Source organism: Leuresthes tenuis, unplaced genomic scaffold, assembly GCF_036924035.1.
Source record: "Leuresthes tenuis unplaced genomic scaffold, fLeuTen1.0.hap1 SCAF_10, whole genome shotgun sequence".
Lineage (NCBI taxonomy): Eukaryota > Metazoa > Chordata > Actinopteri > Atheriniformes > Atherinopsidae > Leuresthes > Leuresthes tenuis.
This window is the reverse complement of record NW_027325364.1, coordinates 20,175,585-20,202,954: the sequence shown is the minus strand read 5'-3', so window position 1 is coordinate 20,202,954 and position 27,370 is coordinate 20,175,585. Positions and strand designations below refer to the sequence as shown.

The following is a 27,370-nucleotide window of genomic DNA, read 5'->3' as shown; positions in this document are numbered from 1 at the left end:
AAAGATGCCGAAATACTTTTTCTTTGGGGAAATATCAAAGAGGAAAAATAGAAGAGACTTTCAGAGAAACAAGACATGAAGCAAAACAGAAGTCGGTGCGGACATACTGCAACGTTGAGATGAAGCTATCCCACAGCTCAGTAATGAGTGATTCTCACTGGAGAATATTCAGACAGAAGAATGACGGGAAAAGATTAATGGTGTTTTTTAAAACCACTTGATTAGTGTTCGTCAGTTACAGTGGAAAAGCAAAACGCATACTGAAGTGCAGAGAGAGCGTCTTGAAAAGCAGATACAACAGGTGCTCTGTGAGTCAGATCCGCTCTGTTAGTACACGCTGAGAGAGCCGGAAAATTCTCCCTCACACACTGTCGGTGAAGTTAGTGCACGCAGATAGCCGTTAATCTTCAGTCAATCAGTGTTTCAGCAGTAGTAGTCGTTGCATGTACAAGCCATTCTTAGAGCCAGCGGCTGAGTGACTGACAGCCAGCCAGTCAGTGAGGGAGGGGTTAGTGACTAGTGAGAAGCTGGAGGGCTCGCTGAAGCCCAGGCCTCGACTTGGCATCTTACCCCGTTGCTCTGGGTGGAGTTTATGGACTGCTCGCTGGTGGAGGAGCAGGTGCTCATGCGGTCTATGTCTTTACTGTGGCTGGAGTGGCGGTGGTGAGAGGGTGTCCCGTGACTTCCTCTGCCCAGAGAGTCCCCTCCACCACTACTGTCACCGGGGAAGGAGAAGGAACCAGGCCTGCTGGCAGGAGAGGGAGGCATGGGTGGAACCATAGCCCAGAAAGGGTTCCCTTTATGTGCAGGGCTCGAAGGCATGAATGACTCCTTTCCTCCCCCCGGGGTCTGAGGTGAAATCAGGGGGGAAACTGTCCCGACTCGAGAGCTTTTAAGAGGAAAATTCAAAGGAGCCACTGACATTTGTGGTACAGCTGTTTGATGCTTCTGTGTCTCTTCGCAGCTTCCCAGAGCCTGTCTGATACTAACGTCCTTATTACCTGATGGCCTGTTACTGTTATTACAGTTACTGCCGTGAGGACCATCCAGCATCCTCATCTTAGGGACCTCCGAGGCCACAAGCTCTCCATTTGCTGTGCTGTCTGAATAGAGATTAGATGGGAGGGACTGAGGGGACTGTGGGCGGCAGGGTGACCACATACCTGCTGATCTGTCGGGCCCCTCGGGGCCCGGGGGGTGGTGGTGGTGAACAGGCTGGGGGAGGCGTGAGGATGGCTGTGGGATTCGGGAGGGTCGGGAGCGAGGGCCGCATAGGGAGGAGTTGCCCCCTGATCCTCCAGAGCCTCCACCGCCACCTCCCCCTCCTCCTCCCATGCTGGAGGTACTGTTGGTGCTGCTGCCTCCTGGGAGGCCTCCTGTGCTGCTGCTACTGCTGGGTGGTCCGCTCGGTCCTCCTCCACCAACATGGTTCCTCTGGTACTCTATGGGTGATGTCAGAGCTGCGGGCGCAGAACAAGGGACATTTCCCTCATATAAACTGCATTTATGTTGAAATGGACTTGGAGATATTAAAACCTTGTAGAAAACTAAACCACTCACTTCCACTAGGCTAAAAACAATTAAATGAATACACTATGGGACTTAATCCAACTTAATTTCTGTACAAATTTGTCATTTTGTGTGCACAGCAATATCTTACCATTGAGGAAATTGCGCTGGTTCTCCAGTATCTGGCTGACCTGATGGACCCAGACTTGACTGACTCCAGGGCTTGGTGAATGGAGGGTGTACCTCTCCAGGTTACCACTAGAGGACCTGGAGGTCAGAATGAACTTGCAGGGGTCATCTGGATTCTCCTCCAGTCCCAACCAGCTCACCTGACGAAATGAAGAACAGAGGAAGAGCAGTCAAGAGCAGAATTTGTAAAAAGAATCTGGAGGATGAATCCATTTGTGCTAGTATAACATTGGCAGTTGGACAAGGCTTAGATTTGATTCTGTTAGTACCTTTCAGTGATTTTATTGAGCTGCACTCACCTTGATGCTATTCTTGAAGAGGTAGCCAGGAGTAGAAAAGCCTTTCTTTTTGTCCAGGGGCTCGCTGAAAATAACTATCTGCTCAAACAGAAACACCCTCCTTTCTTTCATCCTAGACAGGAGGCCTCCGTCTTGGTCTGAAACCATGAAGGTGTCTTGGAGGAGCAATCTGCCCTGAGCTACAATTTTACCCTGAGAATAAAATGCAGACGTCGTTAGAGAGAATGAATAACCTCTTGCATCGAACAAACAACCCACGTGGCCTCTTTATTTAAACATTGGGGACACACTGACACCTAGTGGCAGTTGACTAACACTTTAAATCAATTTCTCCCAGCTACAACTTTACAGTAATTCTATATTTAGAGAGATGCAAATGACCCAGAGCGTATGAGAAGCAGACTTACATCAAAGCCTTGAAGGCGCCCAACATTCATCATGTCATTGCAGCGCTTGGGGACCACACACATCACTTCCACGGCTTTCTAGGTTACGACATGAGAGAAAACAAACTTTAAGACAAAGTGATTTGTTGAAAATCACACAGGAATTATAACCTATTTAAGATAGTTAACAGTCATAAGTTTGTACTCATTATCAGAGAGATTATCAGGATTATTTTTGTGTTGAGGCCTGAACGGTTTGTCTTACTGTACCTCCAGCTCTGTCGTATCCACTCCTGCCTTCTTAGAAACTTTGAGAAGATCCTGATAGGATATAGATCAAGTTAAATGTATAGATTTGTGTTCTATATGCTGTTTAATACTATTTCTTCAACACGAAGAGTTCCTGAATGCAGCCTGCAAAGTAACAAACAGCATTTACCTTCAGTAGTAGCTGGTATTTCATGATGCGTTGGACTGGTTTGATGAGCAGATCAGTGATCTGCAGTCTGTGTCCCAACCTCTGCTTAAGGTCCTGATGAAGAACAGAAAACATGTAAGTTTTGTGGAATAATAATCAACTGGAGAATACTAAATTACTGTTTGGAAGTATGAAATAATTAAACTTACTTCGAAGTAAGTGTCAATATACTCTGACACAATGTGCTCAGATTTAGGCTTGTTCTGGCAGTACACGATATACATGTGCAGCCTCCGCTCCTGTAAGCAGGCAGAAAGCATTAGGCATTTTACAGTCCAACGCTAACAAAAACCCTGCATACTAAAAAAAAAGTATAAATAAGAAACAAAAGGAAGTGGAAAATATAGAAAGCTAACAGTTCCTACCTGTTTGACAAATAAAGGAGCCAGCCTGTCAGGATCCTCCAAACACTTTTCAAGCTCTCCCAGGAAAAGACTGTTGAGAGATTAAGAGAGCTTAAACTAAACATGATATTATTCTGTTAATACTGGGGCAGATATTGAAGCTCTAAAAACATCTTTTAAAGTAGAACATGGAGAATATGTCAGATGAAGAAAGTTGTTGGCTTACTCTTTGTGCCAGTCATAGATCTGATGGATGTTTCCAAAGACGATCTTATCTTTTCCTCTCATGTCATCTGGAACGCCTTCCTCTTTCATCCTGCTCATGTAGCCCTAAAAGCAGGAAAGTTAGCTAATCTGTAAAACCTACAGAAAAAAAAAACTGACCAAAAAACTTTGCACCTGGCTTGATCTTATTTATCTATTTATTTCTATTTTATTTTTACCTCCACCACAGATCCCAGGTCTCTGACATAGTCTCTCTCAGTCTCCACCAGCTCCAGGAGCACATAGCTGAGACAGAAAACAGACATTACCACTGTCCAAGACAACTGTAATGCTCGGCCGTGGTGAACAAAAGCAATGTTTCATACAAAAACTCGACACGAGCAGATTTTGTTTATCAAAAAGCTAACAAGACACAAGGCTTTCAACTCACTGCCTTCTCTTGAAAAAGCCAGATTTGCGCTCGTCCATCTCGTCGATGGGTGAGGAGGAGGAGAGGAGTGAGTTGTCAGAAGGGTTGAGAGATGGGGAGCTGCTGTCGCCCTGCTCCACCGATAAAGAACTGGGACGGTCCTCCAGTGACTGACAAACGAGGAGTGCAGAGGCAAGGGGAGGTGAAAGAGAGAAGAGGAGCGAAAAGGGGTGGAAAGAGGTTCAAACAAACTCACGGTGTCATTTCTTTACTTTCACCAAAATGAAGCATGTACTGCATGTGGCCCAGCGGGCATGAGTGTGTTGGGGATATTTGCCAGAGCTCAATCCTGTTTGTTGGAACAGAGGACAGCTGGCATCGTTAGTCAGAGTCCTGACAGATGACAAGTAGGCTAGGATGCCATTCTCTGTCACCAACACCAGAGAAAACGTGTGCGTGTGTGTGCTTGCATGCTCATCGATCAGAATTGTTTTGTGTTCAAGTGTGGCACATTTGCAAGTACTTGTGGGTGTTGTTCATGACTTTTAACTCACCATCTTGCTCTTCACCAGCTCTTCGATGGCACTGACCAGTTCTGCAGCGCTAGGTGTCTCTGAACTACTGGGACGAGCGGACAGGCGAGACGCAGACTGAAAGACACAGCGACAATGGGGGAAATAGAGAAAATTTGAGGTTTAATATACCAGCCCTGACTTATGGAAAAGCTGGCATGCTGCATGCACACAGGAATCATACAGAGGCAGGCAAAAGTTTGGGGTTCCTGGTCAAAATGTCTCTTCTAGTAATTACAGTAGAAGAGTTGCTGTAACCTGACCAACGCAAAAGTGAAAAGGTAAATGTATGAATAGACCGCGTAGATACAGCCCGATGATCTCAGAGAACTAGAAGGATCCCTCAGAAAACACTTTGCAAGCTACACATCTACAAGCTAAGATGTGTGCCAAAGGGGTTTTACTAAGTCCTGACCATGCAGGACACCCAGACTTTTTTTGGGCCCTTTCCCTTTTCTGTTATTTTGTGCAGTAAACGTTTAACATATCTTTAAAAAAAAAAGAAAAACTTGCGTAATCTTGCATCAAATGATGGAGAAATGTGTTATATTTTACATCTGCATGCAACTGTACATTCTCAGTTGTGATCAGGCTCACCATTGTTGTGTATGGACCTCGATATTCCACATGTCCAAAAAAGGACTTGGTGCGTGTGATCTTCCTAATGAAATGGTTAATTGTAGGCCAAGTTGGAGCCAATCACAGGCTGGTCTTAGGGAAACAGGGGTTATGATGTGGGTCGAGGTTAGGAGCAAAGTATAGGAGTGGAGGGCTCTTAATTAAGCACACGCACCGTGATTGGTCATAAAACTCAAATGCACTCTAGCAAACAGTGTTGCTTGATACTCCATTGGACAGAAAATGTGCCTCAGCAACAGAGCTTAGTCTGCAGCACAATGGCAGGGAAAGATTAAAAGGGATTCTGTGAACATGACCATTTAGTCACATAAACAACTCACTACTGCAGAAACCTGAGAATGGAGTATTCACTTCAGCAACAGTAAAACAATAAGATTCCAAGGGAATGATAATTCGTTAGACACAAAAAAAAAGACAGGGGGAGGTAATAAAGAAGGATTCGATGGAGATGATTAAGTGTATTTACATGGAGAGATAAGGAAACTGGGACAAAAGAGAGGCAGAACAAAAATCAACATAATGCTGAGGGAGGAAACATGCAACCATTAAGAAAATAAGAGAAAAAAAAGAAAAGTTATTAGTGCAAAATAAAGGTTTAGTCATGTGATTGTAAGCTCTGAGTTGATGGAAAGTCACATTACCAGATGTCCCTACAGAACCCAAAAGAAATCTGGCTCCCTAAATGTGAAAAATGTGGATTTGATTTGAAGAAGTGGGGAATTCTGAAGGAAATATGTTTCGTCTTTGGATGAGCTAAACACAATACTACCTATTTTATCTTCTCTCCACCTCATGCATAAAACATCTGCATCTATGACTCATCATGTTGCTGGTAACGTAATTTGAAATGTGGTCAAAATAAACACAGAATTTGTCATCTTGGCTTTGGGGTTGAGTTTTCTGTGGCCCACCTTGTCATCCTGGGAGTCAGGCTGCAGCAGGCTGTGCTGCTGGATGGCCATTGGGGGAGGCAGAGGGACGGCGTCGGCCCCCTCCTCTCCTTCCTCCTCGCCGCAGCTCTGCATGCCCGATGAGGAAGACTTGGACAGGGTACCACTGCTCAGCCCTTCATTACGCATACGCTAGATAGGAAGGAGGAGTGGCGATTTTTTAAAAAGTGCATCACAATCTAAACTGGGTCTCCACGTTCTCACAGGTTTTGCCACAGTTTCACAGAATCTAGTCTTACTTCTTCCAGGGTCTCGTCCTGCGGCGTGGCAGCGCTGTCGTCGGAGTCCTTCTGCGAGCCGGGTATCGTGTCCATGTTCTTCCTTGTGCCGTCACGGTTCTTCTTGTGCTTGTGTGCGAGCTTCTTGACATGGCCATCAGCTTTACCGGAGCTTAGCCGCCGCACTGGGCTTGTCAGCCACTTCCTCAAAGTGTTCCCAGGACGTTTGGGGCCTGGCGAGCTGTGCGGACCGAGGGTTTGGCTGGAGCCTGGCTGCAGGGCGTCGTTGCTGGATACAGACAAGGTGTCTAAATGAGAGGAGTAGAGAGGAGAGAAAGAGGTCAGTAATCAATTTAATAAGACTGAAGAGGAACAATCAGCGATAAAAATGTAGACCACAAAATGTTATCTCAACTAAAATAAACCCACAAGACACCGATATTTAATTGTTCAAGCATCGATTGACAAGTTTGTTAATTATCATCCGAATATCTTAGTCGATAAAGCAACTTTGTCAATTGTGTAATTTACCACAACTGACTCTTCCAAGTATCACAAAAAATAGAAAAAAGTCAATATATGATGGATATTAGTGTGTGATGTTCAGTAGGCAGGCAGGCCTCCTCCACATAGCAATGACAGTTCCTTGGGGAATCTGTAGGAGGGCGGCTCTTCTTCGACTAGAAATGGAGGGATGAAAACACAATATAGGATAAAGGGGTGCTAGAGGCTTTAGTCTGCATACTTCAAAGATGCATTCACCTGCCTTTCTCACCTGTCTCTGTGCCTTTACTCCTTCTCTTCTTCCTCCCATAAGCCCTTGATCTTAACTGCCTTTTTCCAACATTTCAATCTTCAATTTTACAGCCTTTTTTAAATCACCAGCAAAAAAGCTGCTGATGGGAGTAACTAAAAATCCCATTTGGCTCAGCAAGTTATCCGAGTTACTCTTTGGACGTAAGGCTTGATTTTTTTCACACCATGCAACATGATGCCAAGTTTTAAACGTATCCTTTTATACTCATTCGACGAAACCTTTTTACTGCTTTTCAACAAAATTACGTCAGTTGTTTATTCTTTTTCTTTAAACTGATTTAAATTGCAATAATAAACAAAAACATGTATATTTTATGACGCTTTGCAGGAGTTTGATTAAGGACCACAAGGTTTCAGCAACTCAAGCTCTGGCATTTCCATAATTTATCTTTTTCAAGTGTTAAACAGATGCAGCTGCTAAAGATTACAGCATGTGACTCAGCTGAACGACTCTTATACATGGCAGGTGTGGAGATTCTGCTTTCTCTCACAGGACACTTTCACACAGCCTGAATAAAAGCATCTGCATGTGACCATGCGTGCCAGTCATTCAGCCTCTGGAAGATTTTTTACTGCTGTCTGATTATAAGAAGCATGTGTTCTCACAGCGCATGCAAGTGAAAATGTAAAGTTCCCAGAATAACAAGCACACCAGGCAGCGTAAAGGGTCCTGTGAGACAGCTCCCACCATCTCCCTTTGAGAAAGCCCAAACCATACTGAGAGAAAGCCAGAATCTTCTAATGATTCTAAAATACTTTAGCTGCCAATTTAGGATTTTTACCGGCCAAAATTCAGGTCAACGGTATTCCGGTAACATTCTGCAGTTCACAGGGATGAGGAAACTCGGGCTGCTATGCAAATCTATACATCCCACCCAAAGGATCTATTCAAGGGTGAAAGGGAATGAAGAAGGCAAATTTGTCTTGCCTGAGGGCAAACCAATGGAAGATCATCCCTTTTGTTGGCTCAGCGTGTTTATACAACCTCAGTGTTGAGAATAGATCTCAGTGAAGCTGTGTGATGTAACTGCCTCCAACCAGACACTGTTTCAACATCTCCCCTTAACTGTGAGGCAGGCTCCTAGCTATGTGTTTGTGGTCAAAACACAGAAACTTGGACGATTAAGAGCCGCATGCTTGCAGCTCCATGTTGGTTTTAGGTGTGATGACATGTAGCGCTTTGTCGATGCGATTTGTTGAAGATTAGGGTAACACTGATAGTTGGATGTGTCATCAAATCACCTGCAAAGTATTTCTTTCTTTCTTTTGTTTTGTTGTGGTTTCTTTGAAGAGATGATTATGTTTTGAAAAAAATCTGCTTCCATGAGGTTACATCGCCCAAATGACGCAACAAATGCAAAACCAGTCACAACTGTACACATGGATCCTATTTATGGCTGGAATTCTGATGACTCGGAATAATCAAATTTATCGCAGAGGATTGTTAAACTCTTTGCGAATGAGTGCTTAAAATGCTAAATAGTTTAAGGTAAATACCTGTATGTGGACACTTAAGGATCAGACGGCTGTTCTTCTCCGATGCACTTTATCTGCCGTTTTACTTCCCCCTTCCTGTTTTAACTGTCGCACAAAGCTGAGGACCTACAGCACACACCTGCTTGTATGCATCATGTTCAGCCCCATTTATAAAAAATGTTGAATGGTATGTGTTTGTATAAAAAGAGCATCCATAGTTTGCAAATATTTCTTCTGTGAACCCTGTATGGTCATTTAGGTGACTCCAAAAATCACACTTCTATCATATTACTCTTCTGTGACTGATCGAGTTTTGAACTTCTCTCAATAAATCAAGTTTCTGAGGGACAAAGAGAAGAGTTAAAATGTCCCTGCAGAGAATGACCTCTGCTGGTTATTTATTGCAATCTAATTGCTGATGAATGTAAAACATAGGCTTCGGTATTAACCACTGTGCCTTTGGTTAAAAAACATATGACAGAGAAATTCCATGACTTGTACGACATGTTTCATGACTGGACAAGCATTCAGTAGCATCTACATGCTCTAACTGATGAGGCTGCCTGAACAAGGGTGTAAATGGGTGGAACATGGGGTCAGCAGCCTTGACACATTCCTCCTTGGTGGGAAATTAGTCGAGAGACACATGAACAGAGCACATGATCTTAGTCTTTTACCCTGCAGAGTGCCTTTCTTTTGTTGATTATTCATGGGTTATTCCATTTGTCGATGTTCAGCTATTACAGTGTTTAGATTTTTGGGTGCTGGGCTAACGTTTAAATTGATTTCCATTCAGTCAAAGTTGCTCAATCCTTGCAGCAGAATTTATGCCCATGTTTCCTACGCATCTGAGGTAGCCGAAACCTTAAAAGTCCCCCTCTCATCTGAGCCATCTTTCTCAAAAAAAAATATCCTGTTTTGAGCAGTCAGTGTTTCCCTGACACAGCTTTAAAACATGCTTTAATACGCTTCTCAATCTTTGCTAAAATGATTGTCCTGATTCCATTAGTAAAGTGCTTTCCCTCTCCCCGGAGCAGTTTCCAAACAAAGGTTTGCTTCCAGATTAATTCACCAGCAGACTCATCAGTAACGTCCTACTAATGGAAGTGCGATGATTTTTAGAGTCATATTGTTCACTTGCATATCTGCATGTAGCATTATTGTTGTGAACTTAGAATAAGTGTACACGCATGCATATACTTGTAACAGCACGTCATTAAAACACACATATCACATTAAAACACACATATCACATTAAAACACACATATCACATTAAAACTTCCATCTTCTAGTTTCTCCACCACTCTGGTAAAATGTGTTTGTCAGTGGTCTGCGCTCAAATGCAAACAGATGATATCATCTTGCGAGTTTCACTCATTAAGAGACCGAGCAAGAGCCAAACAGATGTTCTCCAGCATGTACGCAGATGTTTACGTATTTACCTGCAAGCTACAGAAACTAAAGCGGAATTCAGTCTCCGTTCATTCACGTTGCTGCAAAGAGCATGCGAGGTTAACAACTTTTTGTTTCTTGGACATGTGAGTAAGTGATGTGTGTGTGAGTGTGTGTGTGTGTGTGTGTGTGCGTGTGTGTGTGGTGGTGGTGGTCTGCAGTGATCCCAGAAGTCTGCGCAGTAGCATGAAGCATGCCCATAGAAGCATGCCTGGGATTCCAGAGGTGTCGCCAGGGGAGGCATTGCATGTTTATGTGGTCTCGTCTTCCCCAGGAGAAATGATGCAAAAACGCACTAACATCAGTTGTTGTGGTTCGTGAGCTGTTATTAGGAGGTGCAGGTTGTGGGAAAGCCCTGAGGGATTTGACATGTTGAACTGTAAAAATGTGGACAATGCAAGAGAGGGTTTACCATCAACATGTATGGTTTGGGGCAGGGGGCACTGACAGAAGTGGAGATACAGACACCACCTGCTACACAATCAGTCAAAATGTATCTAATATTCATTTGACTTCTCTTTTTCCTATGCTCTATAAGACTGCAGACAGAAGATACCTGTGAAACAATCAGAAATCGATTAACTTTGTTCAAACTAAACATTTTTTCTCTCTTCTATCTGGGGTCTACATCATCACCCTATGCCCATCTGTGCAGCACCTGTCTGACGGATATTTACGAACATATAATCTTGTGAATGAGATTGGAGTGGATTAAACATCTCATTACATAATGATCCATTCACCAAATTACTTTCAGAGCCCTAATGGCACAAACATAATCCACGGGCGAACTGTAAATATAGTCCGAGAAGCGGCAGAACCAACAAACATGTAGAAGCTGCCAAAAAGACAAAACAATCTGTCACTCTGGCTGGTGTCTTGCACAGTACTGACGTTCATGATCAAATCTGATACCTTGTGGGTGAACTCTCCGTCACATTTTTGCAAGCACATTTTATCACCCAATTTCCTTTACTTCCTGAACATGGCGAACAACTAATAACACCTAATGATAAATAAGAGCAGTCTATCAAGGATTATAATTTCTCTTTCCCCAATCCCCACCTTTTTTTTTCTCCACAAACAAGCAGAACTGTTCGTGTCATCCCTACATACCAATCAAATGCATATTATAGCAAAAAAGAGAGAGAAAAGAATAGAAATAGAAATGTACATGCAAAATTACACTGTTGCTCATGTATTACACACGATGGAGGCACCTACCCAGATCCAGCAGCCAGAACTTGCAGTTGTCAGAGTGTTCTCCCCCTGATAAGTCCATTGAGAAAAATGGGTTTAAAGACACTAATGACTCGATTCCACGGGCCATGTCAGCCAAATATTAAGCCTCTGGAGTTCCAACCAGAAATATTTCCTTACAGCATTTCCGCACTTATCAAAGCTGCCGTTAAAATGCTACGCAAACCCAAACTGCTTTGGAAATTAATTCCAGTTGCCACTAAAAATGACGCTGCTCAAGGATCTCACTGACATTCCGGAGACAGAAAGTGTGAAATCCAGGGAGAGGAAAAAGAACAAGTCAAATGCAGCATGAGAGAGTAGGATGTTTTCTCTCTCTTTCTTTGTATCTCCTTTCCTCCCTGCCTCCCACCCTCGTGAGTGGGCTGCTGTGAGGATATTGGGCAAACCTCCACTGTGCCTCTCCTGTTCCAAAGGGACGTCTGGAAACAGGCAGCACATCTACCGTATTACCCTTTGTAGAAGCGCCCACTCAGTTCATGTGGGCGAGTGAATATTTTACAGGCATTAGAATGCATACAAGTTGTGCAGTATGTTTGGACCAAATATAGACTTGGTTATGAAATCCAACTGAAGTGAACAGTAAAATGCTCACAGGCTGATTATAAATAAAATAACACAGCGCACTTTAGGACAAATGCGCAGACTAGATGCACAAAGCTGCCATTGATTAAGAGCGAGTGCCTTCCCTGGGCTCTAAACACACCCCTTCTTCTAAGGACAGATGCACAGAAACTGGCCTTCATTTACTCTGTTTATCATTAATGATGTCATTAACTGGGTACTTCATTATTCACTTCATTCTGAGTGGCACTGAGAGTCATCTCGCTTGGTAAATTGGGAAATCCCTAGACTCAAAATGAGAATGTAATCAGTATGTAGATGCAAATATGATTTAACAGGACTTTGCAGGTTTGCGCAGTATCCAGCAGAAGCATTAGATTCTGAAAACCTGCTGAATACAAACGTAAACGACTGTTATTTCTCGCTAAAACAACCTTTAATCACAGCTCTGCAATTACTTTAAAGCCTCAGAGAGAGAGAACAACTCTTTTCTATTTAAGCTGGTAATTCCCGGTGTGAGAAACAGAGAGATTTCCTGGACTACACCCCAACCTGCTGAACCGTCAACTTCTCACTCCTCCCGGTCAAAAGGGCCCGAAATGACTGGTCAACAAAAGTAAAAGCCAAAAAATATAGCAAAAACATTATTTATTGTCTTTGTCCATCTCCTCCCCCTCAGCGACAGCCTTTTTATTTATTTAATTTTAAATTTCAAATTTTAAAAAAAAAAATTTTATCAGCACAACCCCTTTGCTGAGAGGATTCTTTTAATCGCTCCCTATGGCCACATAAACAATACAAACTGGCTCATTTCGTGCAGTCAGGGAATCACGGAAACAAAAAAAAACTCCACAGCTGGAACTGAAAAAAGGAGTTGGGAAATTCTCCCTTTCTCCCCGGGCTGTTCTAGTAAATCATTCAGCCGGTGCCAAAACTGTGCGTTCATGTATGCGCAGTCAAGGCATGCTACAATTTAAGCACCAACGCAGACCTATCTCATTCTGAGTAGAAAGAGGCTGCGAGCAAAATATTTGTATGTTATATCTCCATAGAAACAAGCCAACTCTCACCCACTGTTCCAAAATGAAAAGAAAAGCGGCACAACCAGAAGCTTCTGTCAAGACATGACAGTAGCTCCAAAGAACTATACGTGTCAGGCAAAGGTCGATCTATGTTTACTCTTTCAGGTGGATTTCGATATGCTAATAAAACTGCATACACTATTATCTAAAATCTAGGACAAGACCAATGCCTACAATGGCCTACGTGCTGACTTTGTAAACTACACAATGAAAGGGATCTGCTTGGCTTTTTGTATTCAGTGAGACGTCACACTGTAGAACAAAAGATATCAGAGCAAAATATCACTTTCTGATCCAAAAAAAAGGAGAAATGACCAGTACAGGAGGAGCAAATGTTTGAGAGACTCGTCATCTGACATCAATAATAACAGCCAGTTCATCAGAACGAACAAGGAAACAGTCGCTGATGCACATTCCCCACCAGCTACCTGCCCTTTGTATGACAACTGTACTGGGAGTTTACAGTATTTTTCACATAATGGAGAAGATTTAAGTGCAGTGCTAATCTGAGCTATCAGATTTGATTCTTCCATCACACCTTATTTTTCAGGTTCAACACCACAACCCTGGAGCCCAATCGTACTGTTTCAATCACTTTGAGTCTGTCACAGACTCAGTCATTAGTAACTTTACAATCAATGATAAGAAAATATAACACAAATTATTCAGCTATAGGCCAGTCTGCTGGGTTTGTACTTGACTTATCGAGAAGCATTTGTCATCAAGCATTTTATATAGTATCGTTTAAAAAGGTCCATATTAAATAGGGAACAATCCTTTAGCTGCAGGTCATTTTGCCATAAACCAATGATTTTGTGTGTCTGTATAGGGCAAAAAAATTCCCATAATTACCTGCTGTGTTTCTGTTCGTGAGGTAGTTAAATTTGTGGCAGGACATGATTCAACAATATTTCTCTTTCTGCAACACAAACAGTGTGGGGCAGAAAATGGGAACCACGGTATTAACTCCTCATAATAAGAGCCTATGGGCAGGACAACGCACGCAGATTCTGAGATCACGTCCTCCGGGCCACCTGATATTTCATGTTTGTTGTACTGGATGGGGCATGCTGCTGCATGTTCAAACCCAAATTAACGTTTCTGGTGGTAATTAGACATGCAGTCGTTAAAAGTGTGGGGAAGTCGAAGGTTGAAATATTTTAGAGATAATTAAAAGAGAGCTGTGTTTCAAGCAGGCTCTCCACTGTTGCGTAGCAACACTTGAAAATACATGTTTGTGTTTCCCCAAGCAGCTGTTTTATGCAAAGTGAAAGTTCTGCAGGTCACCAGTGATGCTTGCAAACAAGAAATACATCCTATTAGCTTTCCTTTTCAGCAGCTGTTTCATAAAAAGTGCTACCTTTCCAAGTGCACCTCAAGTTTCAGGACACCTATTGTGGGCGTGAAAAAAATCCAAAACTAAGCAACAATTTTGCATCTACCTTTGTGGTTAAAGAGCCCCTCCATCTCCATGGAAGATCGGGAATGAGCGATACAGAGCATGGAGCAGGGCACGATGCCCTCCTGGGCAGGGGAGCGGTCTGTAGTCCGGACCAAGCACCAGTCTGGTTTGTCGTGGAGTCGCTCCAGAACCTCCACGGTCTGGCCTCTGCGCACAGTCAGCTCCCCATTGCTACCACCGTTGCTGGCCACAAAGTCATGGATCACCACCGTCAGCTCACATCCTCCAGAGAGCTGGAAAAAACAAACAAAAGATTATTGAAAATGGCACTATTTTATTTGAAGAGAACAGCCTCCATCGATTAGAAGAAGTGGCCGCAGTATGTAGTCACTCAAAATGAGAATGTAATCAGTATGTAGATGCAAATATGATTTAACAGGACTTTGCAGGTTTGCGCAGTATCCAGCAGAAGCATTAGATTCTGAAAACCTGCTGAATACAAACGTAAACGACTGTTATTTCTCACTAAAACAACCTTTAATCACAGCTCTGCAATTACTTTAAAGCCTCAGAGAGAGAGAACAACTCTTTTCTATTTAAGTTGATAATTCCCGGTGTGAGAAACAGAGAGATTTCCTGGACTATACCCCAACCTGCTGAACCGTCAACCTCTCACTCCTCCCGGTCAAAAGGGCCCGAAATGACTGGTCAACAAAAGTAAAAGCCAAAAAAATATAGCAAAAACATTATTTATTGTCTTTGTCCATCTCCTCCCCCTCAGCGACAGCCTTTTTATTTATTTAATTTTAAATTTCAATTTTTTTTATTTTTTTTTTATCAGCACAACCCCTTTACTGAGAGGATTCTTTTAATCGCTCCCTATGGCCACATAAACAATACAGGTTCTATTTAGGATCGAACAACTAAATAAGAGAACTATAGTAGCTATTGTGCATAGGTAAAGGACTCATTACCAGTGCACAGGACAACACAATTGTTGTCTGATCCCCATAACAGATCATTCATTTGAAATACACTCATAATCTGGATTTGGATTATAATTCCATGTTTTAAAGATCTTGCCGCAAACACAAAGTAGCTAGCGCCATAGATTGATGCGGACAAGCGTGATCCTGCAGCAAAATTTCATCTGGCAATACGTAATGGAACTACGGAGAACAAAAAGCCAATTTTCCAACACAAAACATCCTTTACTTACAGCACAGTTACTCAAGCAACACTGTAAAGTGAAAGTTTACACGCAGTTATGATTAGTGACTCATTCTAGCACAACGGAACACAACGTCACTGATGATCTGACCCTAATCACCTGAGTATCCATAGAAAGAACAGCAGAATTAGACAACAAGATGACAAGATGAAATTAGTCATTTTTACATAAAGCGCCTGTGCTTTCTATACGCATATGCATATATCCATACATATATATAAAAATACATATTTCTATAGCTCCTCTAGCGATAGTCCCGTAAAACATTGACAGTTCCATTAATCATCAAAGCACAATATTTGTGACATACCCTTTGGTAGTGAGGCAAAGCCAGAGAACTGAGGAGCTGAGAAACAGGATTTGAAATCCTCTCCTCGAGTTTGTCCATTGCCTTCCACTCCCTCATTGTAAAAAGATGGTCCAAACGGCGAAAAAAACTCTACAGAGCAGTTTAGTTTTTAACGCAGATCACCAAAATTGTCTTAAATCACAGGCAGAAGTTTAATCAATAAGCCTCTGTTATACTCATTTTTCATGGAGTGTGCTTATCCTGGTAAAACAGTCCCATGTGATTATATTAAATGTCTGATCCTTCAAACAGCTTCCAAAGCTCACAGAAAACTTGCCCACGAAAACAGCCGACAGCACTCCTCTGTGGGTCTTTACAATTAGACTACTGGAGCTTAAACGATTCCTTCTTGTGTATCTCCTTTCTGCAATTAAGCCATCCTTCTTTTAGCTACTTTTTCCCAAACGTAGATCTCTGATGTCCACTTACGAAAACCAAAAACAGAAGAAAAAAAATGCATTAAATAAAATAAAAGACACCCTGGAAAATTTGAGGAAAAACACCGACTGTCCACATTTTGAAGCAAAGAGTAAGATCGATAGCTGTGAGGACTCAAAACTGTGGTCTCCTGTCTGGTATACAGACGAACAACTTCTGTGAAGAGAGTGTGGGAGGCTGAAGCTGTCGACACACAAGTCAGTGACTTCAGCACAAACAAACCGGAACAGGAGGGCACACACAGGCATCAAACACAAACACACCACTGTCACTACCTTTGAATGAAATGTCTCATGTGAGTCCCCACACAGAGCGAGGGACAGAGAGATGCATTCATAAAGTGAGAATGAGATGCACATTCAAATGTGCACGTGTTACGCTGTGTTTTGAATCTTTATGCATGCGAGCGCGCTCTAAACTGAGGGAACAATTCTTAATTAATCAGTGTCCGCAGGGGCTTTGACTTAAGTAGACAGATGCACCAGCGCACACAATCTCCCCTCACATACTCACCGTCTGAACTACTTTTTATCTTACATGGAACACCTACAGACATGAGCTTTGTACGACTGCAGCAGTTAAATAAACAGTGAAACCGAACGTGCTCATTTTCTCATTTTCAGATAGCAGCACACCCCATGAGGCTGAGCTGGGGAAAGTCCAAGTTAAGTGTGAAAATAATAACCTTATGTATCAGTCCACCGCTCTGGTTTATAATTAAAATGGCCACGCACTGGGAGATTTAAAAAAAAAAAAAAAGTGTGTGTACTGTGTGCTAGCTTTACAATTGATCATACTGAGCGTAGGAGGATAAGCCTTCTGGGGTGCTATTACCAGATATAACCGAAGCCAGCCATCCTTGTTCCCAGTGAGCTAAGATTTTCTCTTCTCTCTCAGACACAAGCAAACACACATGATGTTTTATAGCTCTGTCAGATGGACTGTTTCTTCCTCTCAATACAATCCGACACTTTCGCAGGAAACAGAGTCAGGATGGCTGCCTGCATCCAAGCAGTTTACGGCTTCTGATGATCATGCGTGACGATATTAGCCGGACCAATGACGGAATAGCTAGACAGTGATTTAAGATTAGGAAGTTAATCCCCCCCAAAAATGCCTAAAACTGTGTACTGTGTACCATCAAGATCTACTCAGTACATATTAAGGACAAAGACTGCCTGCAGATTGTGTATGTGTGTGTGCACGCTCCAACCTTGTCACTGTCCAGTGTGTTCTGAGATGTACGAGAGGCGATAGAGATGGTATCCGGTTGGCTGCTGGCATCTCCCTGGCTGTCCAGCTCCTCTCCATCCCTGTGGTCAGAAGTCACTATTGCAGTTATTTCATTACCACGTCTGCTGAAAACACTGCATTTGCACTTACTCAAAGCAAAGCTTGAGTTTAACGGTGATGACTACTTGTTTATATTAGTTTTAACATAAAAAAAAAAGCTCTTTGCTCACCGTCTGCCTTTGTGTTTAGTTGTTGTGGCTTTAGGGATGTGGATGGGCTCCTTCAGAGCCCCACGCAGGTGGACAGTTCGCTCCTGGATGACCTCCCTAATGTGTTTGATCCAGTCCTGCTTGTTCTCTATACTTGAAGCCTATGACACAACACGTAATTGAGTCAGACAAACCCACATACGTACAGCTCTCGTGTCAGCAGGTCAGTCTATTCTCCTTTTTCAAACACAGAAAGATGCAGTACATCAGCGTCAATGACAAAGTAAAATAGCGGCAGTTGCATTTCTCACTTTGGTTATAATGAATGACTGGTTGACTCATAACGCAGTGTACAGTGCACAGTATGAGGTCTGTTTCAGCCATTATAGTTCTGTCTGATCCCACATGAGTGTTTGATCCCTCTAATCCCTTCTCTTGACTCACATATACACACTCAGGCGCAATGTGACATGCCAACAACAGTGCATTCTAAGCTTCATTCAAAGCTCCAGACGAAGGATATGTGCTTATCTGGCCAGTTCTAAGTATTGTTCTCACATTTTACTTAACAACTGGGACCAAGATTGCTGTGAAGCTGGGTTATATAACAGACAGTTTAGGATAGTCTATGAAAATGATGTAATAAGACAGATAGCTACACAGCACATATGCTGATGTGTTTACACATACTCTGGGATTTGTTCAGCATCCCCAATGGCCTTGCAGTGACCATGCAAGAGTCCCATAAATTGAGATGTATGGGCTTTATTATGGTTAATAGGGTAAAGTATCCACACCAGTGACAGCGTGGAGAGAAAGCAAGTTCGACGTCATCGCTTTGTAGCTGCTGGAGCTCCTTCTGCTCCCCACTGAATTTCTCAGATTCTAACTTTTTTTCTAAAGTTTGTATGTTCCAACCCACAAGCCAGGTCGTAACACTCTCAAAAACAAACGCATAGCCACACATATCTATACATATGCATAAAACATGATGTCTGACTCACTGTGTGAGCGCTATGAAGTTAGTTGCCTGCGAGTTTAAATAATGACCCGTCAACTGCTATGCAAATGTATCTGTGTGATGAGTGAATAAGTAGCAGCAAGTAACGCTCCACCCCCCTACAGGCACTGAACTTTCTTGGCTGAAGATTGTAGGCTTTAGTGGGGGTGGGCTGCAGACATCTGTGAACACCTTGACCATTCCTCCACTTGAGGAATCGAATGGCATTATTTTAAGTATTAGTACAGTCATTGTTGATCATTTATGTCAATGTTATATAAAATGTTTTTAATATGAATATGAATACCTTGAGAACAATCTTGTTGTCTGAGGTCGGGGTCCTTCCCACCCAGAGGGCAAACTTACAAGGGTCTCCCTCCACATGTTCTGTAACTCCAAGCTCTGAGGTCTAATGGGATGAAAAAGAAAAAAAAAACTGTGTGCTTACAGTTGTCAGCCTAGACCACAGGGATCCCAGAAATATATTCCAATGACACAGTACTCTTCTTACAAAGAGTTTGCTCTTGTAGAGGTATTTGTTGCGCCCATTGGAGTCTTTTACTTCCTTGCTGAAGACGAGGGACATCTCAAAAAGGAAGAGGTGTCGGTCACGACCCTTCCGAATCAGAGTCTTGGGATCCCACACCTGGAAGGACTCCTGGAGAATCAACTCTCCTTGGGAGTCAATGTTTCCATCAAACCCTGAAGCAAAAATGGGGAAGCAAGAAGAGAGAAATTTTGCAATGTCGTTAAGTTTGTGCAGAACATCTAAATATGTCGGTGGATGGAAAACGGAAGCAGTCTGACTAATATTACTTAGTCTGACTCACGGCTGAGTGATTTGTGCTCAGTGACTTTTAAAATAGATAAAAAAGAAACCTTAAGTGCAGTTTAATCACTGGTAACAACAGACAACGGTGAGCAGGTGTGCATAAAAAATAGAAACAAGTGAGTTCCATTACTAGCAGACTTGTGCATCTGTACTGAATGTGTCTGCTCACCATCCAGCATGGACAGGTGCATAGCATCATTGGCTCTCTTTGGGACACTCAGCATCACTTCAAGACCATCCTTGATCTCACCTTTTCCCTCTTCACAGCATGTCAACAACTCCTGCAACGAGAAGCACAGAAACACAGAAACGCAGCGACATTTGAATAACAATGTAATGAACACAAGAATACCAAAACAAATAAAGCCAGACCACTTTTTTCTACTTTCAAACACATGTTTAAGGCAGACTCTACCTTGAGAAGCAGCTGGTACTTTGTGATTCGCTGGACTGGCTTGATCAGGTAAGAGGAGATGGAGTTGGCAAGACGATGTCTTTGTTGAATTTCCTGTGATTCAAGCGGATATGCGTTCACACCAAACTGAAAAATGGGCGGCAGACCAAAAACTAACTCTGATATCACGAGTTATTACTCATTCAACGCCACTTACATCAAAGTAGGGTCCAGCATGCTCCAGTATGAGCTGAGTTGAGTCTGGCTTATTCTTACAGTAGTTCACGTACATCTGGAACTTATCAGCCTGGACAAAGTAAAAAAAAATAAAAAATTGTGTTGCTAACGCGATACAACCATCGTTCCATAAACCTTCTGCATGCACCCAGCAAATGCCTTTTTTTAAAATTCGTTCCTCATGAAGAGAAGCGTTTGTGGCTAGATAGAAATGGGCGCTACTGGTTAAAAACCTTTTGCCAGGTATGCAGGGGAGCATCCCATTCGACCTGATGAGGTTGTGAGATAAAGCGCTCCACAGTACTCTTCCAGCACATTGTTTGCCAGGGAAAAACACTACATAGACACACACCCCTGATCTCAATCAAAAAGGTTCTGGCAACAGAACAAACAAAACAAACACTGGGACACATTTACGATTGCTGAGGTGTAAAAGTATGAGCGCAATTAGCAAAAACATGTGCATCCATCTCTTACCCAGGTAACAAAACAATGACCAACATCCTCTGGAAGCTGCTCATACTTCTCCAACTCCTTCAGGAAGATGCTGTTCGGAGACATCGAGTTTTAATCAGTCGGGTTCAAACTAATCTTATAAACTCACTGCGACTGCCAAACTAACATCCACTTGAAATATATCATCTGAAGCCATTCTTTCTCATTGTGATAATAAATAATACGCAGCAGTGAAGATCACTGCACAACCCACTTGTGATGAAACTCATAGAGGTCCTGCATGTTCCCAAAGATGATGTGTTCCTTGTTGACAATGCCGGGAGGAATCTCCTCCACGCCGCTCGTCATCTCCCACAGATAGGTCTGCACAAACCACAATAATCCATTAAATGCTCAAGCTCAAGCTCAAGGATAAGGGATGAAGATGAGTAAAATATTTTGAGGTCTCTGTGTGTGCAGCCTCTACAATACTTACATCCATACACTCTCGTAGGTCTCTGACATAGGCTTTCTCTGTTTGAATCAGCTCTGCCATAATAAATCTGAAAGTACAGGTATAAAAATCAGTTTCTTACGTTTTACTGTACATCAACTAATCATTGTCACTACAAAACAGCAGCAGAAACTGTAGCAAGCCAATCCACATAAACAGAATTGAGTATCAAAGATAAAACTTTTAATTGACAGTCTAGAATAGAGTTCGTTTTTTACACTTAGGCAGGCAGTCACTTTATTACCAGAGGTCTTCACATTTTGAAGTTCAATTCACTGGTCTTAATTGATCCAAAGCAACTGATCTACTGCTGTTTCAGAGGTATTAATGTCGGAGGAAAATTACTAATGTTGCTGTAGGTGGATGCATTATAACTCCCTGATGGGTCGTTAACATATGCACTGTCATTTACAGGCTGTTCACGGGCTCCCTGCTGTATGAATTCCTCTCATAAACCTACAAACCATTTACAACTACTCCCCGCAGTCATTCTATGCAGCATGGCGCTGTGTGATAAAATGCTTGAGGCAAAATAGCCCTCTGCGCTCCCATGCACCATAAACTGCATCATCATTTGTGTACAGTGTCAAATGAATATGAAGATTTTAGTGTTGATTATAGTGTGCTTATGTTTTTCTGTGTAATTTGACATTAAACTCCACGACTAACTGAACTGAAGAGCTTGGCTGCAGCTGAAGTCATTATTTTGAGACGGTGTGACCAGGAGACGATAGACGTGTCCGTTTCTCTTACTCTTTCCTTCGTGCCGATTTTCTCTTCTCCTCATTAAGCTCATGGGCAGCATCCCTCAACTTGACCTCTGACCCCGGAGCACTGGCTGGGATTATGTCCAGTTGCAGCTCTTTACTCTGAAAACACAGAAGGCCGTGGCTGTTATCTGGTGCACAGCAGGCCCATTGGTTATTCACGAGTCGGCATGCTAACATGGGATGTGTTTTCTTTCTATTAGAAACAATTCATGAAATGGAGTTTCGACAGGAACAAGCAGTGACAGAAGATGAGATGTGACAGTCCCAGTTGTCTGTCTGACCACCTGGTATCTACAGCTGAGACAATAACATCACACCAAGCTGTGGAGTCTTTGTTTACATGAATCCATGAAGAACCATAAAATGCAAAGCTTGAGGACACTATTTTTAGTTATATCATCTCCTTACTTCTTAGAATCTGCATATTAGTTGGCCTATAGTTCAACATATATATATCCCAGGTATTTGGATCTAAACGCAGTTAGTACAGTAGAAACATGCACTCACAGCCTTGTTTGAATCAGAAGAAATGCCAAGCGCCGTCTCCAAGCAGGTTCGGTATTTGTCCATACGGAGAGAGAAGTCCCTGTACCGCTTGTCCACCGAGGACACCCATTTCTTTATCTCCAGGGCATGGGCGTGGCCCTTGTCACAAAACCCATCCGCCAGCTGGATCAACAGCTTCACCCGCTCTTTGGTTTGCTGTCAATAGAGCGACATTCAAGGGAGGGGGCAGAGAGAGGAGAGGGATGGCCGCAGAGGCAGTGCCGACAGAGAAAAGGTTGATGAGAGAAAGAAAGAGTTAGGAATGATGTGCTGCTTGATGGACACAATAGCTTGCTCTCTAACACACAATAACAGTGACACAGCAAAGAGGAACGACAACAATAAACTGCCCTAGAAATGGGCCTCACAGCAGCGAGCAGGGCTCTGCAAACACAACACAGGAAGCAGAGCAACAGGCAGAAAAATACACACAGAAGCTCTATCACTTCAACCTCTTTTCCAACTTTACAATTAAACCAAAAAAACAAACATAAACACGCGTACCTTTGCTGTGATCTGGAAGTCTTCGTGCTCTTTCAGTAGCTCCTGTGTATGGTGTATGCTAGACCCAGTGGATGTGTGTGTGGACAGGTAAAACTCCCCAGTGTCATGGATCCACTCCAGGGCCTGAGGAAACAACCAATCACAAGTGAGTACTTGGACACTGCAGAGATTTCAGCTGCACGGTCTGTCAGTCTTTATCAACAATCATATCTGAGGAATATCTGAACAAAATAATATCTTTGTGATACGCATCAACTGTACCATTGAGATGCAATGCATTACCACTTCTTTCTGCATTTCTTCATTCAATTTTAGAATGTCTCACTCTTTCTATGGCCTATTTACTTTAAAACTGGACCTGCGGGGTATCTGACCTGCAATGGCAGAACTGGTCCACTCAGACCAATAAGCATTTAGGCCCTTGAGATATAACCTGGAAAGCCTTAGAATAGCCACGTTCTAGAAACGAGAATGATGTCATCAGGTTTTACAGGCCAAGCAAAGGTTTCTGTGAAGGTGTTGTGCCATCTAAACGCCACAAGAGGTTGCTAGATATATCTTATCTTACAGCCATTTAAAAAAAAATAAAAATGTCTCCCTGAAATTAAAGTTCTACTTTTATACAACAGTCCAGATGTTGACCAGCTCAGTCTCTGGACCATGAAGACATTCAAGCTAATGCTGAAAGAAAATGATCCCAACTCACAGATCCTTGAATATTTTAACAAAAACTGAGGCAAGACTTGTTTGACAGAAAAAAAGTAAAAACTTATCACACATACGTTACACAAACACACACACACCTGTTTGGCACTTCTTTCAAACACCACATACTGCTGGCACTGGTCCAGTCTGCGCTTCCTCATGGTCCAAAAGTGGAGGACTCTGTTCTCTCTCTGCAGCAACTCATTTAAGATATCTGACGAAGCAACACAAGGACTTTGTTCATTCGGGATGTTCATCGCAGCATGTTCAGTTTATAACAGAACAAACTGGGCATCTAAATGAGCACTCCAGTGAATATATTCAACAACATTGGTGAGAGAAATCTCACTCATTTCTTTGTAATGATTGGACACAAATGGTGGAGATTATTAAGTTGTTTACTCACTCTTGACCTGAGTCTCCGGAGCTTTGATGTGGGACAACATGCCGGGCATGTTGACGCTGTTTCTGTGCAGGTACTTCAAGAAAACATCCGCGTTACGTCTGGCTAATGTACAGGCCTGCAAACGTGCAGAAAGAAGACAAATCTCACTTAAAGGGTCAAAAGAGATATATCTTTCTGAGTGGGACAATGCTGAAAATCTGCTTAGAAGTCAGACATGTAAGCGGGTGGACGATTATGTGTTATTTATTTCAAATGCTCTTTCTCACCTTGAGGAAGGCCTCCTTCTGCTCTAGGTGTTTGCTGATCATCGGCGTGACGTGGTCCGACTCACTGTTCGGGCCCAGTTTATCCGCACCACCACACCAGTCTTCCTCTCTCTTGTACTCCTGCTCGAGGCTTTCCAACACACTGCACACCTGAGACAGACACCGCACAGCTTCTAATTATCCCTTGGCCCGCCACAATTAGTACAAAATCGCGCAACACTGTATATTTGAATTGACCGCAATCATTCTTGCATTAATCTGCCTTTTCAATGGAAACAGACGATTTCCTCACTTTCTTTTCCAATCATTTCAGGTTAGCCGGAGCTGTTTCTGCCCCCATCTAGTGACCCATGAGTGCAGAATTGGCACCACCAACTGTTTGCATATTCAAATATTTCACATTGTCACATTTGCCTTGTGCAAGTTTTGTTTACAATGCTTAAAAGATAAAAATAAATGTAATTTTGATGTATTTGTTCTAATTAATGACTCTTTTTCTTTAGATGTATACTCATTATTAACAATTAGTCTTGCAGAATACCATAGTAGTGGCAAAATGTAATAGGAAAATACATCTTTACTCCTAGTTATTGTATGGGTTTTAATCATCTGCTGAAATTCCACAAATGAAACAACCTTCTTCATGTCCTACTTCAGACTCTCATGCAAACATAATCCTCTGAAAATCACAGAGTACATTTTCAATCAGAATCTGATTGTGCAGTCACATGATTTTATATGACCACAGATTGGAAAATGTAATTTCTATCCGAGTGAGACTCTCTCAGGTTCAAGATCACATGGGACATACGCATTCTCTCACACACACGGACAACAGTACCTGTTCGGATGTTTTGTAGAAGGCTACGGAAGCATTAACCAGTTTGAGCCGGTCCTCCATCTTCAGCATCAGCTGCTGCCAGTGGTCTGCCACCTTCAAGTCAAACAAAACTCATCAGGTTTCTAATCTCAGCTTTGAAAACACAATAGCACTGCCTGTGCTGATTCTACAGAGAGGTGAGGGTAACCGAACAGCACCTTTTCCGCACAGTCTCTGATCATGTCCATGTCGTAGTGGTTGGCCTGGAGAAGTGCCTCAGCTTTCTGCTGTACCTGCAGCGCACTCTGATGGGTTTTCTACATGGAGGGCAACAAAAAAAAAAACAGTCACATCACGAATATGAGAAAAATAGCAATGTACACATAACAAAAGCTGTTTTAAAATGTCAACATCGGCTTCATGTTGGCTCCCCAGGGCAGCTTGATTAAGAACTGGGCACTAAAGAACAACCCAGTCAGGCTGAATGGAGAAAAGCAGTATCTAGTTACAGCACTCAGCTGGACAGGCAACAGCGAATCAAAGGATAGTGGTTACCCTGAGAGTAAGGCGTTTACTCTGCTGGCACTCGAGGGAAGAGAAAAGAAGCAGGAGATAAAAGAAAAATGAAGGACATCTTTGATAATGTTAACGTGGCATATTTGTTTAAATGTCGCAGCACCAGCAGGATTCAGTGAAGGCGGACATTTCAAAAGCTCTTTCTCTTTTCACGCAGGACCCATTGAAGACGTCAGAGATTTCGGGTGCGGCATGTTTGTTAAAATTCCAGTCTGACGTGAACAATACACAAAAACACAGCTTTTCTAGTGAGTGTGAATCTTTGCGTCTATGCGATCTATGAAAAAGTAGGTCAGGCAGAGGCCTGCATTAAAATGAGCCGGTCTCGATTGAGTTCAAAGACGCGCACCCAGCATAATCAGTGGCAAAGAGACAAAGAAGAAAATAAAGACGAAAGGTGAGCAGGGAGAGAGGAACGAAAGAGGCAGAGATAGCAGTTATTCATTATTCCATTTCATGTGTGACTTGTGATGAGGAGAGGAGGCGCAGACAGATAAGAACCTGAAGAGTTTGAAAAGGCGAGGGGTTGAGGGAGGGACAAAAACAGTGGAAAAGCAATGGTAAATGAAGAACACCAACAGACACAGCACGGTACAACTGATGAAATGGAAGAACAAAGCATGACTTCATCAGAAAACTTAAAAAGAAAAAAAATAAGCAAACTGTAATAAGCATGTGCAGAAGAACACATAGCTTTTAATGTTCTTTGGTCTGGTGACAAAACAGAAAGCAACAAAAAAAAGAGGAAAAGAAAAAGATTTATGATCTTTTCACCTCTATTGCGTGTTGAAATTGTTCGTGTTCCTTTTGTAGCTGTTCGGCCTCTTGTAACGAACTGGCTGTGATCAGACCGGCGTTCAGCATGGACTCGCCATTTCGGATCCAACCCAGCACCTGCAGCACACACGGGAAGTATTCATCATTTTAAATTCTTATCATTATTCAGTCCTTATTTGAAGATATTGGTCCAAATTTCTGCATTATCTTAAGATAGAAACACAGCCTCATCCATCTCTTCTCTTTCATTTTCTGCCTTCCTTTGGCTTTTCAACCCTTTGTTTCACTCTGTTCAAGCTTCCCAAACTTCCCGGTTTATCCTTAACTTTTAACCCTTTTTTCTGTGCATAATCTCCTCATCTACTGCACCACAACCCCTGCTTTACACACATATTGCCAGAAGGAGTCAAGATCACATTTGCTTATAGTTATGGTGGCCTAGTTCTAGCCAAAGGGTAGACTCACAGAGACACTTTGCTTCCTCTCCGACTCAGGAAGCGCACCTGCTGGCTGTGTGGGTGACAGGCCGCACTGCAGCTCGCGCTTGGTTATAAAAGCGATGATGCAACCCAACACTGACCCTTGCTTTCAAGCAACTTCAACAGGGCTGGTGTTTCCGTTACACTTGCAATGTCCTGAGGCAGCAGGACAGGTATGCATGGAGCTACACTGTTTTATCTCAGAGAAGTTTGAACTAATGCAGTGCAGAACTGAGATGCATGTGAACAAAAAGCAAAAACATCAGCAATAACGCACACAATATGTGATCACTCCTTCCAGAATAGCAAACCACTAAATAAATGAGAAAAAAAATGGGAAAGTTCTTAAGCGGTGCCATCTCATAACTGCATACAGAG

The 27,370-nt window shown here is 42.6% G+C and overlaps 1 protein-coding gene across 5 annotated transcripts in view; it reads right to left on the bottom strand.

The window, feature by feature from the left end:
- triob (trio Rho guanine nucleotide exchange factor b) overlaps positions 1–27,370 on the bottom strand; it is a 99,875-nt gene that overhangs the window by 7,600 nt on the left and 64,905 nt on the right. For 3 of the 5 annotated variants that reach the window (XM_072394646.1, XM_072394647.1, XM_072394648.1), the window contains 34 exons: positions 26,511–26,630; positions 25,379–25,477; positions 25,182–25,274; positions 24,341–24,490; positions 24,075–24,189; positions 23,767–23,882; positions 22,964–23,086; positions 22,421–22,615; positions 21,897–22,012; positions 21,126–21,192; positions 20,904–21,013; positions 20,672–20,741; positions 20,175–20,264; positions 19,979–20,071; positions 19,733–19,844; positions 19,243–19,433; positions 19,039–19,140; positions 17,753–17,892; positions 17,503–17,602; positions 14,312–14,564; positions 6,240–6,526; positions 5,962–6,132; positions 4,394–4,489; positions 3,861–4,009; positions 3,649–3,715; positions 3,432–3,535; positions 3,227–3,296; positions 3,011–3,100; positions 2,823–2,915; positions 2,654–2,704; positions 2,405–2,482; positions 1,998–2,189; positions 1,661–1,838; positions 571–1,460 (listed from right to left, as the gene is read on the bottom strand). In XM_072394646.1, the coding sequence (XP_072250747.1) occupies positions 571–1,460; positions 1,661–1,838; positions 1,998–2,189; positions 2,405–2,482; positions 2,654–2,704; positions 2,823–2,915; positions 3,011–3,100; positions 3,227–3,296; positions 3,432–3,535; positions 3,649–3,715; positions 3,861–4,009; positions 4,394–4,489; positions 5,962–6,132; positions 6,240–6,526; positions 14,312–14,564; positions 17,503–17,602; positions 17,753–17,892; positions 19,039–19,140; positions 19,243–19,433; positions 19,733–19,844; positions 19,979–20,071; positions 20,175–20,264; positions 20,672–20,741; positions 20,904–21,013; positions 21,126–21,192; positions 21,897–22,012; positions 22,421–22,615; positions 22,964–23,086; positions 23,767–23,882; positions 24,075–24,189; positions 24,341–24,490; positions 25,182–25,274; positions 25,379–25,477; positions 26,511–26,630 (4,971 nt within the window). The remainder of the gene's footprint in view (positions 1–570; positions 1,461–1,660; positions 1,839–1,997; positions 2,190–2,404; positions 2,483–2,653; positions 2,705–2,822; positions 2,916–3,010; positions 3,101–3,226; positions 3,297–3,431; positions 3,536–3,648; positions 3,716–3,860; positions 4,010–4,393; positions 4,490–5,961; positions 6,133–6,239; positions 6,527–14,311; positions 14,565–17,502; positions 17,603–17,752; positions 17,893–19,038; positions 19,141–19,242; positions 19,434–19,732; positions 19,845–19,978; positions 20,072–20,174; positions 20,265–20,671; positions 20,742–20,903; positions 21,014–21,125; positions 21,193–21,896; positions 22,013–22,420; positions 22,616–22,963; positions 23,087–23,766; positions 23,883–24,074; positions 24,190–24,340; positions 24,491–25,181; positions 25,275–25,378; positions 25,478–26,510; positions 26,631–27,370) is intronic. The other 2 variants (XM_072394650.1, XM_072394649.1) reach the window with 1 other exon arrangement.